General features: G+C 43.1%; 1 protein-coding gene across 19 annotated transcripts in view; it reads right to left on the bottom strand.

Annotated features, from left to right (window-relative positions):
* PCDH15 (protocadherin related 15) overlaps window positions 1-17,393 on the bottom strand; it is a 642,855-nt gene that overhangs the window by 232,458 nt on the left and 393,004 nt on the right. For 16 of the 19 annotated variants that reach the window (XM_077183412.1, XM_077183413.1, XM_077183407.1 and 13 more), the window contains 2 exons: window positions 13,892-13,906; window positions 12,983-13,048 (listed from right to left, as the gene is read on the bottom strand). In XM_077183412.1, the coding sequence (XP_077039527.1) occupies window positions 12,983-13,048; window positions 13,892-13,906 (81 nt within the window). The remainder of the gene's footprint in view (window positions 1-12,982; window positions 13,049-13,891; window positions 13,907-17,393) is intronic. The other 3 variants (XM_077183424.1, XM_077183423.1, XM_077183422.1) reach the window with 1 other exon arrangement.

Genomic DNA, 17,393 nt, shown 5'->3' with positions numbered 1-17,393 from the left:
GAAGTCTTCACCTGCTGTTTGATAAATAATGCATGAGAGAGCTTAACAACAGGCAAGAAATAGCACTGCCAGATCTTTAACACTTAATATCCAGCCAGCCCTGGTCCCCGGGGACCTGAACAAAGAGCCAGTGCTCCAGGGGCAGAGCCTGGGCAAAGAAAGGTGCTTTACAAGTGCCTTTTACAGAGTTCCACAGATCAAAACCCATGGTTTGCCTGAGATGTTGTTAATAAAATAAATGGAATAGCAGGGAGCTGTTTGAACTGGTCTCATATGACATTCCAAGGGGGAAAAGTAATACCTCAATAACCTGAGAGCTCTGTGAGAACACTGATTAAACAAGGAGCTATTCCTCCATCTTAATGATTCTAGGAATTCTTCTTATGGAAATACATTTTTCATTCCACCAAGCTTTTTTTATTTACCAAGCTTTTTTTATTTAATTTTTTGTCCTTTCTTCTTTTTTTTTTTTCCTTTTTTTTTTTTTTAATAGACAGCATCACCCTTCAGGCCCACCCTCAAGCTACACCACCAAAGAAAAGCAACACATCCTTCCCTTGCAGCTCCTCTCAGCCAGAGATCCTTAAAAAAACAGAGCCCCCTGTGGCAAAGGTGGGAGGAATAAACACCCATGGTGACCCCCCATGGTGTGGGGTCCCACAGAGAAATAGGTTTCATGTTCAGTATTAGCCTGTTCAAACAGGCTCGATGTTCAATGTTAAATATTGTAAAAAGGTCATTATATATATATATATATAAAATACATATATATATAATGTATATATATACATTATATATATAATGTATATTTTTAGAATATACATTAAGCCTAGTGTGTATATATTTTTATATATATAAAATACATATATATAATGTATATATATACATATATATATAATGTATATTTTTAGAATATACATTAAGCCTAGTGTGTATATATTTTATATATATATATATACACACACACACACACACACTAGGCTTAATATATATTCTAAAAATGTCAAGGGTAAAAATAAACACCAGAAAATTCCTTTAGTAAATATGTAACAACAAATGGGCTTTCACTTACCTGACTTAGAAAGCCAAACAAAAAACTAAACCTTTTCTTTCCCACATAAAGCCAATGGGGGGGGAACATGGGTGTGTAGAAAATTACACCATGAATATCAACCATTTGGTGACCCTCTTTCCTTCCTTCACTGGGAAACTTTTTACTATCTGGTGAGATATAGTTTACAAAAGAATCTAAACCTCAAAGACAGACAATTCAAATTTTGCCTCAAATTAGTTCCTGAAGGATCTGGAAGAAGGGATATGCCTCTTGTTCTGATACAGCAACCACATCATGGAGTGGTCTGGGTTGGAAAGGACCTCCCTCTTGTTCCACCCCCTTCCATGGACACCTTCCACTATCCCAGGTTGCTCCAAGCCCCATCCAACCTGGCCTTGGACACTTCCAGGGCTGGGGAAGACCCAGACAAAGCCAGAAAGGGATTCCCCAGGGATCTCTGATCCGTGGGGCAAGCAGAGCTAATTCTGGAAAGGGAAATAGAGAAAAAGTGACCTTTGACAGATAGCAAGAGCACCTCCCAGGCCACAAAACTTAGAAAGGAATTAGGACACTCAGCAGTTAATGGCAGTGAGGGATCATCATTCCCAAAAGAGTCCCCAAAGGGACTCAGTAAGATTTTCGTTTGTAAAAGGAATGAGACACAAAGATGTTAACAGAGGGAGCAACAACAAATCACAGATCATTAATGCTGCAAGAGACCTCTGGGACCATTGAGCTCAGCTGTTAACTCAGCACTGCCAAGGCCACCACTGACCCATGTCCCCAAGTGTCACATCCACCTGGCTGTGACATTCCTCCAGGGATGGGTGGATTTGCCACCACCCTGGGCAGGTGTGCCAGGGCTGCACAACCCTTTCAGGGAGGAATTTTCCCAATATTCAAACTCAGCACTGGCACAGACTGAGGCCATTTCCCCTTGTTCTGTTCCCCCCAGCTGCCTCCTCATGTCAGGGAGCTGTGGAGAACCAGAAAGGCCACCCTGAGCTTTCTTCCCCTCATCAGGCTTAAGGATTATCCACCAAAAACCCCAGATGGAGGAAGATTCAGCCCATGGGCCTCATCTCAGGCTAGCACTGCATCCTCTCTCCCAGCCCTTTGTATGCTGGGAGGAACTAATGGAAAAACTTGGATGCATCAGAGGGTGTGGAGCTGCATGTGAGGGGAAACAGGATCAGTAACCAAAAAAAAAAAAAAAAGAAAAATAAAAGGAAAAGAAACAAAAACTCTCAAAACACGCAGCCACACTTGAAAAGGGAGGTAGTTCTCTCTGCTGCTGCTTTCCTCTGGGATGGCCTTTCTAAAAACTATTAATTCCTTGCATGGAAGATAATTTGTCACAGAACTGCTCTTTTAAACTTCACCCTGTTGTGAAAGTGACAAAATAATAGGCCCAACATGAATGCTCAGCAGTGCATTTCAGAAGCAACATGTGCCAGGCTTTTCATTGGGTTCATAAACCATCCTGAGAAATAAAATTTTATGCCTGGTAGCAGAAACGCATAATTATTCTTCTGAACAGAACTGATATATATTTGTGCAAAAACTTAGTAAAGTGTTCACAGATTACAGAATGGTTTGGGTTGGAAAGGAACTCAAAGATTATGTACCTCCATGGGCAGGGACAACCTTCCACTGTCCCAGGCTGCTCCAGCCTGGCCTTGGGCACTGCCAGGGATCCAGGGGCGGCCCCAGCTGCTCTGGGCACCTGTGCCAGAGCCTCACCTCCCTCAAAAGGAACAATTCCTTCCCAATATCCCATCTAAATTTCCCCTCTGGCAGTGGGAGCCATTCCCTGTGTCCTGTCCCTCCATCCCTTGTCCCCAGTCCCTCTCCATCTTTCCCATCAGCTCCTTCAGGCTCCAATTTGGTGACCCCAGAGCTTCTCCTCTCCAGGTGAGCAGCCCCAGCTGTGCCAGCCTTTCCTCCCAGCAGAGCTGCTCCATCCCTCTGCCCATCCTGGTGCCTGCCCTGGGCTCTCTGCAGCAGCTCCAGCTCCCTCCTGTGCTGGCCCCAGGGCTGGGGCAGCTCTGCAGGTGGGGTCTCACCTGAGCCCAGGGCACAGGGGCAGAATCCCCCCCTCCCCTGCTGCCCACGCTGGGGCTCAGCCCAGGGCACGGGGGGGTTCTGGCTCCCAGCTCTGCCCCCAGCACCCCCAGGGCCTTCCCCAGGGCTGCTCCAGCTGCTCAGCCCCAGCCTGGATCCATCCCAGGGGCAGCACCAGCACCTGGCCTTGTTAAACCCTCTGAGATTCTTGTGCCTCCAACAACTCCCGCAAACACCTCAAGAAAAAAAAATGGGCTTAACAGAAGGAGAAAATGATCCCTAGGATTGGGGTAATGGTATAACTTTGAGATAGCCAGGAGGTCCAGACTTAATGATTTATTTTAATCAGGCTCTGTGTTCCTAAACAATTGTGTCAATAGGATAAAAATGTGGAAAGGCAGAGTAATGATGAAAAATGATGCTTGAATAAAGGAGGAAAAATCTCTCAGAGCCACGGAGCAGAACATTTGGCTTGATTAGCATGACTTTGAAAATCTGAAAGGATACAAGGAGCTTTCACATGAGACTGTGTAACAAAATAAACCAACAAATGAAATTTATGTTTGAGCTAAGCAGGGCTTTGAAATCCATCATTTATTGAATCATTTAGTGTTCCAAGCACTCTGCTGTTCAAAACAAGCAATAACTTAAGTGTGATCCTTATTAGTGATTCAAAGTTGGAATAAAGGGAAAAATTCTGATGTTTTGGAGCCATCTGCTTAAAAACACAGGGAATATGAAGGAGAAACATATGCTTCATGAATTACTAAGCAGTTAGCCACCATTTTAAGATCAAAATAAAATTAGTACAAATAAAGGAAGCTGGAAATGACCATTATAAATCATGTTTTCTGCTCCCCCTCCCCTTTTTTGGGGGAAAGAGTTCGAAGGGTTATGAAAACATTGAGGACAGCTCATTACTCATCTGGTCCAGATCCATGCTCCCAGTGCCACATCCAGACACACCTTGAAGAATGGGAAATGCAAAGCCATACCTGCTCAGCTGAGTGTGAAAAGGGACTGGGGTTATATCATCACTTTAAATGGAAATTTAGGTGAGGTTTCCTTGGAAGGAAGTAATTTTTCAAAAGCCTGCCTGGCTTACAGAAACATCTCAAAAAAGTAATGGGAATTTTGTCCTGGGGGACAGACTTGCCAAGATTCTCAGGTGCCTCCTGAAGAGACACAGGGTTCCAGGATGGGTCAAAGCTGCAAGGAGCTCAGTGGGCACCTGGTGTCCCCTCCCTGCTCCAGCAGGGCCATCCCAGAGCCCAGGGCACAGCATTGTGTGCAGATGGGTCTGGAATATGCCCAGGAAGGAGAGTCCACAGCTTCTCTCTGGGCATGGACCAGGCTCTGCTCTGACCAGCAATGGCACCACAGGAATGGGCAGCAGCTGATGCCCAGGAAGTTCCACCTGGACCTTTTTTTTTCCCAACTGGCAATATGTTTTGCTTTAGTTCCATTTAAACAGAAAAAGCTGCCTTCAAGCAGTTTCAAAATCAGGGAGACACAAGGCAGACCAGGCTGGCAAGTCAGAGAGAAGTGTTAGAGTCATGGCTCTAAACAGAGGGAGATTTATTTTGTTGTGCATTTAAATCTAAGCAAATTAGCAAATCAGGCAAAAGCTAGGGAAGATGCTTTCCCAATAAGGATTTATTAGTGGTTTTCTTTGATTATGGATGTGTAATTGGGCAGCAGAGCAGGACTGCAGCAGCACACAAAGGAAACATCACCAGGACATCTGCCCCACTCGAGATTTGCTCCCCTGCTTTGGATGAGTCAGCTGTAAAGCCCAGCAACAGCAAAACTGCATTTCTTTAAGAAACATGTTACAGTCTCCAAAAGCAAGTTTTCTCTTTCCAGCTCTTGATCAAGGACTATCAGAACAAAGCTCATGGGTTACTTTCAAGAATTTGGGGGGTTTTTCCTCCCCTCAACTACAACACCACATTTGATAAGATGAGAAACAATACAAACAAATATTTTAGAGATGTTTAAATCCCAGAATGGTTTGGGCTGGAAGGCACCTCAAAGACCCTCTTCTCTTTCCACCCCACTGCCATGGGCAGGGACACCTTCCACCAAGCCCCACTACACAGTTACACCTGGCAGCAGGGAGGGGCCCTGTACATCCTGCTCACTGGGTACTGCAACGGGGTCTGTGTGCAAACCTTCCCTCCTCCAGCACCTCCACAGCCCTTGGGCACTGTGAGCTCCAATTTTTAGTGCAGTTTTGTCCAGTTTAATCAAAAAATAAATTTCCCAACAAGGTAAGGTGAGGCATTCTTTTGCCATAGAAAAGACTGAAAGAGGACCAGTTTGGGAGCCCATCACACTGCTGAACATCTCTCCTGGTGTTAACTGGACTTGGGAAAGAACTGATATGGTTCCAACTATTCAGGTGGTATATTGGAATGAAAATCCTCCCTGGGAGGGTGGAGAGGCCCTGGCACAGGGTGCCCAGAGCAGCTGGGGCTGCCCCTGGATCCCTGGCAATGCCCAAGGCCAGGCTGGACTTTGGGGCTTGGAGCAGCCTGGGACAGTGGAAGGTGTCCCTGCCATGGCAGGGGTGGCACTGGATGGGCTTTAAGGTCCCTTCAAACTAAACCAGTCTGGGATTCCTACACAGGGCTCAGCTGAACAAAGGTGCATTTTGAGAGTTGAGTTGGCTCAGCAGAGCCCCAGCAGGTCCAAAAAGCTGATTCCAGACTGAGCAGCTCCAGCAGCCAAGAACCAATGGAGCTGGGGATTTTGGGAAGGGAGCACCTGCCCAGAGAGCTCACCAGAGCTGAGGGCAGAAGGACAAATGGATTCAGGGCAGGAACTCCATCATTTGACAAAGAACTCACATAAAAGCCCACTCCTCAGAAAGCAGAAGATCCATTTTCCCTGACATCAGTGTCTCACCTTTGCTGGTGGAACAAGAAAGCTGAGGACTGGGACAGCTCCATGGGACCCATTGCCATGGGACAACAGAGCCAGGCTGACCTTCCCTGGGAGCTGGTTTGGAGCAGCCTCTCCCAGATTTACCATGAATTGAATTGAATTTACCCTGCTCTGGGCTCTGGTTTACACTCCAAAATTAAAGAGACACCAAAACACTTGGAAAGCACATTGCAGTTCTGGACACCAATTGCAACCATCACCTCCCAGTCCCTGAAGCAAAACTGATTTTAAAAGCCTCAAAATGTATCAAATCCTCTGATTCTTGCACTGCTTTACTGGGACTGTGACAATCAATCAGGAGGAGACAATCAGAGAGCATTGCTACTGAAACAACATTTGCTGTTGCAAAACTATATGGAAGAAATAATTAGGGGAAATACGCAGTTCTTCATTGGCAAAGGTAAATAGACACCCTGGGAATATGAATGGATCACACACCATAATTTGAATAATTTATTCTGACTACTTAAACTGTCATAGATGAGCTGTTCAGAAAAAAATCCAGTCACTCTGAGGAGAATTTCCAGTAAAAAAGGAAATCCCAAACACATTTTGAAAAGGCCTCGGCATTACAGAGCAGAATTGTAATCCACAAAAATTACTGCCACCTCAAAATGGAGTTTAATTCCTAGTTTTTGCCATTGAAACATCATTTCTCTCTCTCCTCCCTGAAGGTAATTCAAGGACCTCTGTTCCACCTCTACCAAGAATACCAACACCAGGTTAGGATATTTGTCCAGACAGTTGACAGTACAAAAACAATTAAATATATCCAACTCTATCCCTATTTCCTACCCTTAAGAATTAATCAGTTTCTTAAAGGACAACTTTTCTCTATTACTTCCACCCTAAATTATCTCCTGCTTTTCTGAATTTTAATTTTTTTTAAAATACATAATTAAAAAAAAACTGAAGAAGGAGAATTGCAAAGATCTTTAGCAACAGCTCTGCTTTAGTCCTAACCACTGCTGATGTGCTGATAAATAGATGTAGAAGAATAAACTGATCCATTTTATAGCTTCCTCAGTCTTTACACATTTGTCCTACATGAAAAACATGAGAATTTAAATCCAAGGCATAAAACCAGCATTAGACACCAAATTGATTCATTACTTCCCAATGAAATCCTTAATACCCAAATCTGGAGAACGCATCATTTCAGAACAGAAATGAACAAACAGGATGGAATGAAACAAAAATAATTTCCATAAATTTCATTCTCTTTTCCCATCTCATGAATTTATAAACTAAATCAAATTGTCAGGAAAGAAGTGATATTTCCTGGTAAACATTTTGAATGAAGTAACCTGCAGGCAGAGTTGAGAAGCAACACCTATGAGCCAACTGCTGACATGAAAAATGGGGAAAAAGCATAAATACAAGCTATAAAAAAATGAAAAATATTCCATATTTCATCTCACTGAAGTAGTTTATTAGCTGAGTGAATTATGGAGGAAATTGTGGCCAGTTCTTGGACCAGAACATTTAGAAAAATAAACCAAGTCAGCTACAGCTGGGTGTCTCTTGATTCCTGGGCCCTGTCACAGCCTTCCCACCCCCAGCCAGGGAGGCAGGAACAGGAGGTCCTTTTGCAGAAGTTTTCCTGGCATGTTCATGGTTGCCAGGGGATTTCTACGGCCCAATCCAACCCCTTTTTCCACGTCTAATCACCATACTCCTAAACAGCTCAGGAATGCTTTGAAGAACCCAGAACTAGAGCCAGAACTTCTCACAACCCAGAACTAGAGCCAGTACTTCTCACAGCTCCACAGAGTCTGGGTTGGAAGGCACCTGAAATCCCATCCAGTGCCACCCCTGCCATGGCAGGGACACCTTCCACTGTCCCAGGCTGCTCCAGCCTGGCCTTGGGCACTGCCAGGGATGCAGGGGCAGCCCCAGCTGCTCTGGGCACCCTGTGCCAGGGCCTTCTTCCCAATATCCCATCTAACATTTCCCATCTGGCATTGGGAAGCCATTCCCCATTGTCACTCCATCCCTTGTACAGAGTCTCTCTCCATCTTTCCCATCAGCTCCTTCAGGCCCCAGTTTGGTGACCCCAGAGCTTCTCCTCTCCAGGTGAGCAGCCCCAGCTGTGCCAGCCTTTCCTCCCAGCAGAGCTGCTCCATCCCTCTGCCCATCCTGGTGCCTGCCCTGGGCTCTCTGCAGCAGCTCCAGGTCCCTCCTGTGCTGGGCCAGCTCTGCAGGTGAGGTCTCACCTGAGCACAGGGGCAGAATCCCCCCATAACTCTCACCCCCAGCACCCCCAGGTCCTTCTCCTTTTAAAGCAGCACCCACAAGAAACCCCCAGGCTCCAAATGAGCTCCAGATGGAGCAGAGCTGCCCAGCCCTGTGCCGTGGCACAGTCAGTGTTCAGCCACGTGGGATGCAGGAATCAATACAAATCCACTCCTCCTGTTAGAATTTGTCCAGAACATTCCACAAGGGTAACAACTTCTGACAGAAGTTACTCAATCTGGCAGCTATTGGATCTAATGGATCACCTCTCTTCCCATATGAAAACACAAATTTGGAACAAACTCCACAGAGTGAGGCCTAATTTGAGCAGATGTTATTACATGTGCCTGGGACTGATCCAGCTCAGATTTGTACTGCTGGCTAATCTAATGTCTTAGACCTGGGATTAATGATCACCAGAACAGCATCAGCACCTAGAGAATCAGCAAAACACTGCTGAGACTCATCACCAAAATCTCATCATCCATCTCGACTGCACCCTGAGCTAGAATGGCCAGACTGGGCCTAGACACTCAGCCTAAAACTTGCCAGACTGGGCCTAGACACTCAGCCTAAAATCAGCCAGACTGGGCCTAGACACTCAGCCTAAAATCAGCCAGACTGGGCCTAGACACTCAGCCTAAAAATGGCCAGACTGGGCCTAGACATTCAGCCTAAAAATGGCCAGACTGGGCTTAAACACTCAGCCTAAAAATGGTCAGATTTAATTGCAAGCTTTATTTATTTGCCCCAATACCTTAACTTAGATCTGCACACCACATCTCCATTGCCAGACAAACCAGGTTCCAGGTTGGTGAAGATAAATTTGAAAAAGATGGTCAAAAACTGGTCAAAATAATTCATAAACACATTAGGGAGCTCTAAGATTGTCTAAAGATGTGGGAAAAATCTATCTGTGGGCAGGGAGACATAAAGACAACGGCATGAGCTAGTTTAAAAATCAACTGAAGCACTTTCTCCCTGGAAACATTTCACAGGAATGATAACATGTAACCTAATAACTTGAATTTTTTCCATTATAGAAACACTACAAAAATAGTGCACCAAGTAAAAGTAAAATTCAAAGAGTACTCAAAGTGCCTTTATGGGAAAAATAAGAAAAATCAAGATAAAAATCAGAGTTTGGTGCCTTTCCACATCTACACATACACTGCAAACTTGGCAAATGCGGTTTTCAGAATCCCTTGAAATGGTAAAACTAAGATGACTTTCCTTCATAAAGCTGATTTTTGAATGATAGGAAGCAATAGGCAAAAGTATTTTTATTTAAAATTAAAGAGTGAGATGCTCATGAAGGCAATACAAGAATATAATGGAATCATTTAGGCTGGAAAAGCCTTCCAAGGCTGAAGCACCTTCAAGTCATTAATTCATTCTTTTTCTTGAAACAAGAGGAAAAAGTAGGAAATGAACATTGAGCCACAGCTCTTAAGGAATGCATTTCTTCATAGACCTGTGCTCAGCCACAGCAACCTTCCAAATTGATTTTACTAAACAACTTTTCCCCTTAACCAAAATGCCTGGGATAGCAGGACTCTTTCTTCTTTATGGCTAATTAGTTCAATTCCAGCCCTGGTGGTCACTGAACATTTAATTGAGTAATGAATATTCAGAGGCACCACTCCCAGTCCTCATCAGCACACCTAAGCCCATCTCTGGAGGGAGGCTACAGCTTTTGTGCCTCTGGGGACATTTCCTTCAATCCCTGTGGATTGTCCCTGAAAACCAAATTAAGCCAGTTTGGACCAGCATGGAAAACATCAGTGTAATCACATCCATTCTTCCAGCATTACAATATAATAAAACTGAAAATAAATTGGTGCAAGAGAATCAGGGGGAAGAAACCCCACATCTTTGTTTCCTGCATTTTTGTGCCCTATTTCCCGTGAGTGCCTCCCTGCAAGGGGTTATGGAAGGGGATTTGTAGCAGGATCACACATCCTCTGCCTCCCCTGAAAGTCTGGCTGAAGAAAGGTTGCTGCTGAGAGAGCAGGAAGGTGAAAACGTGGAAAAATTACACTTGACCCACCTACAGCCATGAAAGCTGCACTTCCATGTGTCAGACATCCCCAAGGAACATGGAAGAGAGCAGGAGGTTTGGGATTTGCTCCCATTATTCATTAGAGCATTCACACCATCATAAGGAAAGCAGGGAGAAAAAAACCCACCAAAATAAAATCAAACCACACCAACACTGACTGATTTTTCTAGGATGGGAAAGAACACAAAGCATTCCTAACTGTGGAATTTTTTTGTTCTGGATGGAGCACCAAGATACCAGTTCCTATTTGTTCTCACATTAGGGGAATTGACTTCAGTCTGCTTATTTCCTCTACCCCAAATTCTGCTTTTTCTTCCAAATTCTAATTTAATCTCTAAAACTTTAAATCTTGCCTTGTAGAAATCTTTTCCCAAGAGTATACTTTCCATCAAAAACCCTGCCCAAAGATTCAAAGCCCTTGAGAATTTCAGGCTGCTCATGTGAAGGGCTGCTCCACGTGGAGGCCTCCAAAAACTTGGGGTACACTGGCAATGAGAAATTCTGACCTAGGAATAAGGCTCATTCAGTCCTTAAAACACGTTAAAACCAAGTCTCAAATCCAGTAATTAAATAAAAAGAAATCAATGGGCGAAAATAACTCTCTGCCTATAAAAATCATCCGGAAAAATTCAGTTTTGCTCTTAATATGATCTGAAATACTATCACCCAATTCACTTCCACACAGGGGAAATGATAAAATAATTCATTTATTCCTTTAGAAAGGTCAAGTTCACTCCTTCCAGGATTGCTCACATGAGCACAATTATAATGTAATTTACTATTGTACCTAAATTACTTGATATAAAGAGATATCCATCCCATGGCAGGAAACTGTCAAATCCTAACATCTCTGCTGACTTCAAGAACATCTTTAAAGGTCAGGCACGGTACCTGTGTGCCTGACTGTGAAAACAAGCAAGAGTTATTTGGGAAAATGTTTTTATTCTATGAGATTTGCTGGTCTCTGACTTCCTGTGAATTAGGAATGATTGAGCTCAATGTGCCATGGCACAATGGAACTAAATATCTATTTCTAAAAAGCAGGATTTTCTGTTTATTGCCAGAACACAATGGCCATGTGCACTGATGGAATAAAACATCCCAGCCACTGTTTTGAGATCTCCATCCTTACAGAATCCATTCCAACCCCAACAACAGACCCTTGGAAGCAACAGTGCCATGGAAGAACTAAAATAAGGATGAGATTTCACACTTTAAATGAGCTAGAGACTTGTTTGTGTAGGCAAGAACAAAATTAGGTGGATTTTTATTCCTGCATCTCTTGGAAATCCCAGTATAAAGTTTGGTCACTAGGAATGTACAACACCATGCATTCCTTATCAAGTTTTGTATCTCAGACTGAGCTGGGTTGGAAGATGCCTCCAAGCTCATTCCAACTCCCTAGCTGTGGGAAGGGACCCCTCCCACTACACCAGGTGGCTCCAAGCCCTGCCAAGCCTGGCCTTGGGACAGTTGCAGGGATGGAGAGTCCACAACTTCAACCTCTCTTTCTAAAGGCTCTCACAAAGTTTTTTTGTGGCAAAGTTGGTTTGGATTTATTTATAACCCCTTGCTGTTAGCACAGGTTTATTCCTAATGAGTAGGGAGGATGAAAGGCTAAGAGAGATGAGCTATGGCAGCCAAACCATTTCAGCTGAGGGGGTCATTCCACCAAAACTGAGCAGGCCACGGCTGGAACACATCAGGATTCAACAGCAGCTTGCCGAGAACCAACACATCCAATTCAAAGAGCACATCCATCTTCAGAGCCCTCCTTTGGACTCTCCTGACTGCAGGGAAAACCACCCCAGGAGGAGGGAAAAGACCCTGGTTTTAACAGCCACCCCAGTACCAGAGCTTTTTCAGCACATAGGTGTATTAAAAATTGGTTTATTGAGGAGTTTTACCCATAAATGCATTTATTCATCTGACTTTGAGCAATTCCAACAAGGAAATCCTCCCAGAGTAACAGCAGAGAGGTTCCACCAGCATCACCTGGCTTTATTCACCAACTGAAGCACCTACATCTGATAAACCACAGCCACACAAAGTACAAAAACAGACCCAGCTTGCAAGGTTAAAAAAAAAAAAACAAAAACAAAAAACCCCTAAATACACAGAATACAATGCAGGAAAGAGTAGTAACTTACTCTCAGGAGTAACAGCTGATTGTAACAGGGTAAAGCACTTCATCCCATCAAAATATGCTACACAACTGCAATGCTCCGACCACAGATTAACAATCTGAGAACTCTGATTTGTCAAGAGAATTAAAATATTGAAAAAAAGGGACATTGATTTTCTTTTGAAATTTCCATAACTACAACCAAGTTCTTCCATTTCAGAGATGTCCATCAACTCATGTTCCTAAACTTAGAGGGAACCAACAAACAACTTCCCAGAAGCCACGTGGGAAACCCAGAAGTTCACGTTATTAATGCTCCTTTCATGCTGCAGAGTAAAACTTCAGCTTTACCCAAACAAAACCAAATACTGACCAGAACTTTGTCCTCTGGTACCATCCCACTGACTTCAGAAAAATTAAGGTCTATTTGCCACAAGGACCTTAAAGAGTGGTTATGAATAATTTGTGCTATCAATAACTGTGGGGCACTCACCGTTGCGACTCTCCTCATCAATGGGAACTATTGTGGCTGGAGGACCTGTTCTGGCCAACTTGCAATCTATAAAGATGAAAAAAAAAGAGTTATTTCTCATTCCAAAAGTAGGATCTCTGGGGTTTTGTTGTTGGGTTTTTTTTTTAAAATCAGCATATTTGGCATGCTGAAGGCAAGTATTCCCTTAAATGTGATGCAGGTATGAGCTACAACTGATTGTAAAGTTACACTCACAAAGGTTCAAAACAGAGCTGTTTGCTTATCCCTTACTCAGAGAAACTTTGTAAAGCAAGGGAGGATGCGATGACAAATGATCTCAGGTATAATCCATATTTAAAAACCCTGAACAGCAAAAACATTATATGGTTTTTCCTCTTCCTTTGCATGTCATGAACAACACCCCTCAAATCACAGAATCATGGATTGGTTTGGGATGGAAGGGCCTCAAAACCCACCCAGTGCCACCCCTGCCAGGGCAGGGACACCTTCCACTGTCCCAGGCTGCTCCCAGCCCCAATGTCCAGCCTGGCCTTGGGCACTGCCAGGGATGCAGGGGCAGCCCCAGCTGCTCTGGGCACCCTGTGCAGGGAGGGATTGTTGTCACATTCCACCATGATCCAGCTGGCTACACTAATGAATCTGTTTGTGTTTTGCTCTAGAGATCTCACCAGCAATCTCAATGTGTGTCAGGACACAGGGAATACGATGGCAATTTAACCCAAAGAAATAACAAAGGAATGATTAAAAGGTATAAATCATAATTAAAGCTTCACAACAGAAACAAACAAAATTTGTATTTAACTGCAACAAAAAGGATCTACTTAGTGAATGGAATTTTAATAACTCTAAGGAGAACACAAATGAAAAGCAGACGAGCAATGTTCAGGAAGTCATATTTTGCCATCTTACCCTCATATTGCCAGTCTGGAGTCAAAAGTTTAGAGTCATCAATGGAAGCAGAGCAGAATAACGAAAGAAAATAAGTAAGAGTTTGTTGGTTTACTCAAAAGAGAGGTTCAAAGATATCAAGCAGTACATGCAGAGCTAGCAAACGCATAAGTGTAGCCTTAAAATACATAAAAGCAAGATCACCACATGTGATGGCTGTTTTAGGACCAATCAGGTTTTCTACATTAAACAGCAGAAAACCAATATCCCCTTTAAAGCACATGAAAATAAAAGTTCATTAGGAAGAGCTTTTAATTTTCCAAGAGCATCATTGACTCAGTGAGCAAAGAGACAACCATTCTCCTTCCCAATTCACCACTCAGGACTATGTGAGTTTGCCTATGATTTTATAGACTTGATGAGGCTCCTCTGATGCACAGCTCAACCAAACTCCATTTGTGGGAAATGATACCTTCCAATCAAGCTCTGGGCTCAAAATAGGAAAGAAACACTCAGGTATTAATGGTTTGTTTTGGTTTTTTGAGATGTATTTTTTACACACAAATCCCAACAGAAAATCATCTGTAAATTTAACAGAAGGACAACCTGAGGTAAATTCTGTTTCTCATCTTATGGTAAAAATTACACATTTGTGGACTTCAAAGGACCCAAACTGCAGCTGGTTACAGCCTCTAATTACCCCAGCACAGACAAGACCTACAAAGGGAGGTGAGAACAGTGAAACATTTGCTCAGATCTCCAGTTAGGTGAAGCCCCTAAAGGACACCTCTACAACACTGGGTTTTCCTCCAGCAGCAGCAGCAGCAGCTTTGTGCTGCCCCTGAAAAAAGACCTCCAAGACCACCAAGCCCAACCTGTGACCAAACACCTCCGTGCCCACTTCACCACTTTAAAGCATAAATAAAATCACTAATGCAAGAAGTCTCTCCCTCCCTATTCCTTTCATTCTTATATGCTCTACTTTGATACGTGACAATTGAAAATTTCCAGTTTGTTTGGGTTTTAAGAATTAAATTAACTATTATTTTAAAGCTTTTTTGTTTTGCAGGCACTAACACAGCAAATAAATCACCTGGAAAACCACATCTTTCATTCCACTGTAGTTTCCTATGAGCACACTGTGTGGGCAGATAAGAAATGTTTGCATTATCTATATGAAATATGGCCTTTTATTTTTTTTTCCCTGCCCTCATTTTATTTACTGCATACAAGAAACCTTCCAGGGCCATAACAAAACCAACTTTAACTTTTTTCTAGAGATGTATGTTATAATTTTCTAGAGGTTCAGGATTTGGGGAACTGAAGGACCCTTCAACAAACTCTTAATTAGGGCAAAGAAGCTCAACAATAGAAACTTTTACTACGACTTTGTTTTCAGGAATAGCCCTGCTATACCCCATGCAACAGTGACTAAAAAAATAAAAGTAAAAAATAAAAGCAAAAAACCAAACTAAATATCCAAATAAAAACGCAAAGCAGGGACAATTTTTAAGTCTAGAAGTTGAATATATCTTAGTAAAATAATAATCAACATTTTTTTAAAAAACTCCATGGAGCTTTTCCCCATCTTCTCTGTTTCCATGATATTTTCTCCCTGCTAGGTGTACCAATGAAAATTTCAGCCAAATCAGGCCAACTTCTAGCTTATATTCAATTTAAAAAATTATCAAAATTACAAGCCAAATCACATGTCCTCATTAACTTTTCCATCAAACACACCTGAATTTCCAGAATGATAAACAAAACATTGTACAGTGCATTTAAAAGGAGTGTTTAGCATTTAAAAGGAATGTCCACCAATCCAATGTGGATCTTGGAAGTCTCAGAGAAAAGGCAGGGCTGGCCAGTGAAATGCAGCAATTTACAGAGGATTTATTGCAAGTGTGAGCAGGTGAAGCAAGAAAATTTATCATGAGATAAATTTCAGTGAAAAGAAGAGATTAGAGCAAGCGCCAGAAGTATGGGAGGATAAAAAAACCAAGCAAACAAGCAGGATGGGAGTAGGAAACTTCTGGATTAACCCATGGCACCAGTAAGAGATTTGTGAATAAGTTTTATTGCATAGACAAAAATTTACAAATTATTTCACATCACTTCCCCATGACAGCACTACCCAAACCTCCTTTTTCAGTTGTTGTCACCTCACCCTTCCCTTCTGCAGGATCAAACCTTACAAAGGCACAGACTCAGTTCCACATCCATCACCATGCCCTGAACAGATAAATCTAAAACTGCAGTCTGACACAAATTTCCAATTCAGAGACAATAATTTTAATGAAAAATCTTGAAGACAAGACATATGTTGTAAATATACGTATGGGGGATCCCTTTTTTTTCCCCTCACAAAATCAATGGGATCCAAAAACCTAAGCTCCAGCACTGTCTGTACAAACAGGCACCAGCCAGAGATGGTGGGAATTCCTGTGGAAGTAAAAAAACATCTTTGGACTGAGCCAGGTGCAGAGAAAAGTTATTGCCACCATCAGGAGGATGGAGAGTCTGTCTTATAAAGATGACAGAAGTTGGAATAAATTAAATCAAGGAAAATGGAAACTCTCTGGAAACACAGAAGTAGGAAAAAATAAGTTCCTAAAGCTAAAGAGCAACACCAATAAGCAGTGTCCTTGAGGAAATGGTCCTCAGTGCTGTTACATGAAAGAGGCTCTCTTTTTAGAAGAATCCTATAATGTTTGGGCTAGAAGGGATCTTAAAGTTCCTCCAGTGCCACTCCCTGCCATGGCAGGGACACCTTCCACTGTCCCAGGCTACTCCAGCCTGGCCTTGGGCAGTGCCAGGGATGCAGGGGCAGCCCCAGCTGCTCTGGGCACCCTGTGCCAGGGCCTGCCCACCCTGCCAGGGAACAATTCCTCATTCCCAATGTCCCATCCAGCCCTGCCCTCTGGCACTGGGAGCCATTCCCTGTGTCCTGTCCCTCCATGCCTTGTCCCCAGTCCCTCTCCAGCTCTCCTGGAGCCCCTTTAGGCTCTGGCAGGAGCTCTGAGCTCTCCCTGGAGCCTTCTCCTCTCCCAGCCTGGCTCCAGAGTAGAGGGGCTCCAGCCCTCAGAGCATCTCCAAGGCCTCCTCAGGACTCACTCTGCTTCTATCAATTTTTTTCTCCATTATTTTGTTGAAATGATCCTCAACAGAAATTATCTCAGCACTAAGACTGCTTTATTCAACCCAAAAATGCACAGAATAACTGCAGCCCCAAAGGTGACTTAGGAAGGAAATATTTCCACAAGACTTTAAACCCAAAGAGCAGAAAGGTGCCCCGTGTCACTGTATGGGCCTTGGTAGAACTCTTTTAGCCATTATTTTACCTCTTCCAATTTTACACTGCAGTTTATTACCAGAATGTATTACCAGAACATGCCTCTGTTCCAATTTTCTCAACAAAAAAACAAGTTGTCCTTGAAATTCCTGGGCATAATGGAGTAGTTTTTGAAGTCAAATCATGATAAATCAAACACACTTTAAAAAGGAAAAGCATTCCATAAATGAG

Source organism: Agelaius phoeniceus, chromosome 9 (genome assembly GCF_051311805.1).
Source record: "Agelaius phoeniceus isolate bAgePho1 chromosome 9, bAgePho1.hap1, whole genome shotgun sequence".
NCBI classification, from domain to species: domain Eukaryota; kingdom Metazoa; phylum Chordata; class Aves; order Passeriformes; family Icteridae; genus Agelaius; species Agelaius phoeniceus.
The sequence above is the reverse complement of the archived record's forward strand: the minus strand, read 5'-3'. Positions and strand labels throughout refer to the sequence as shown.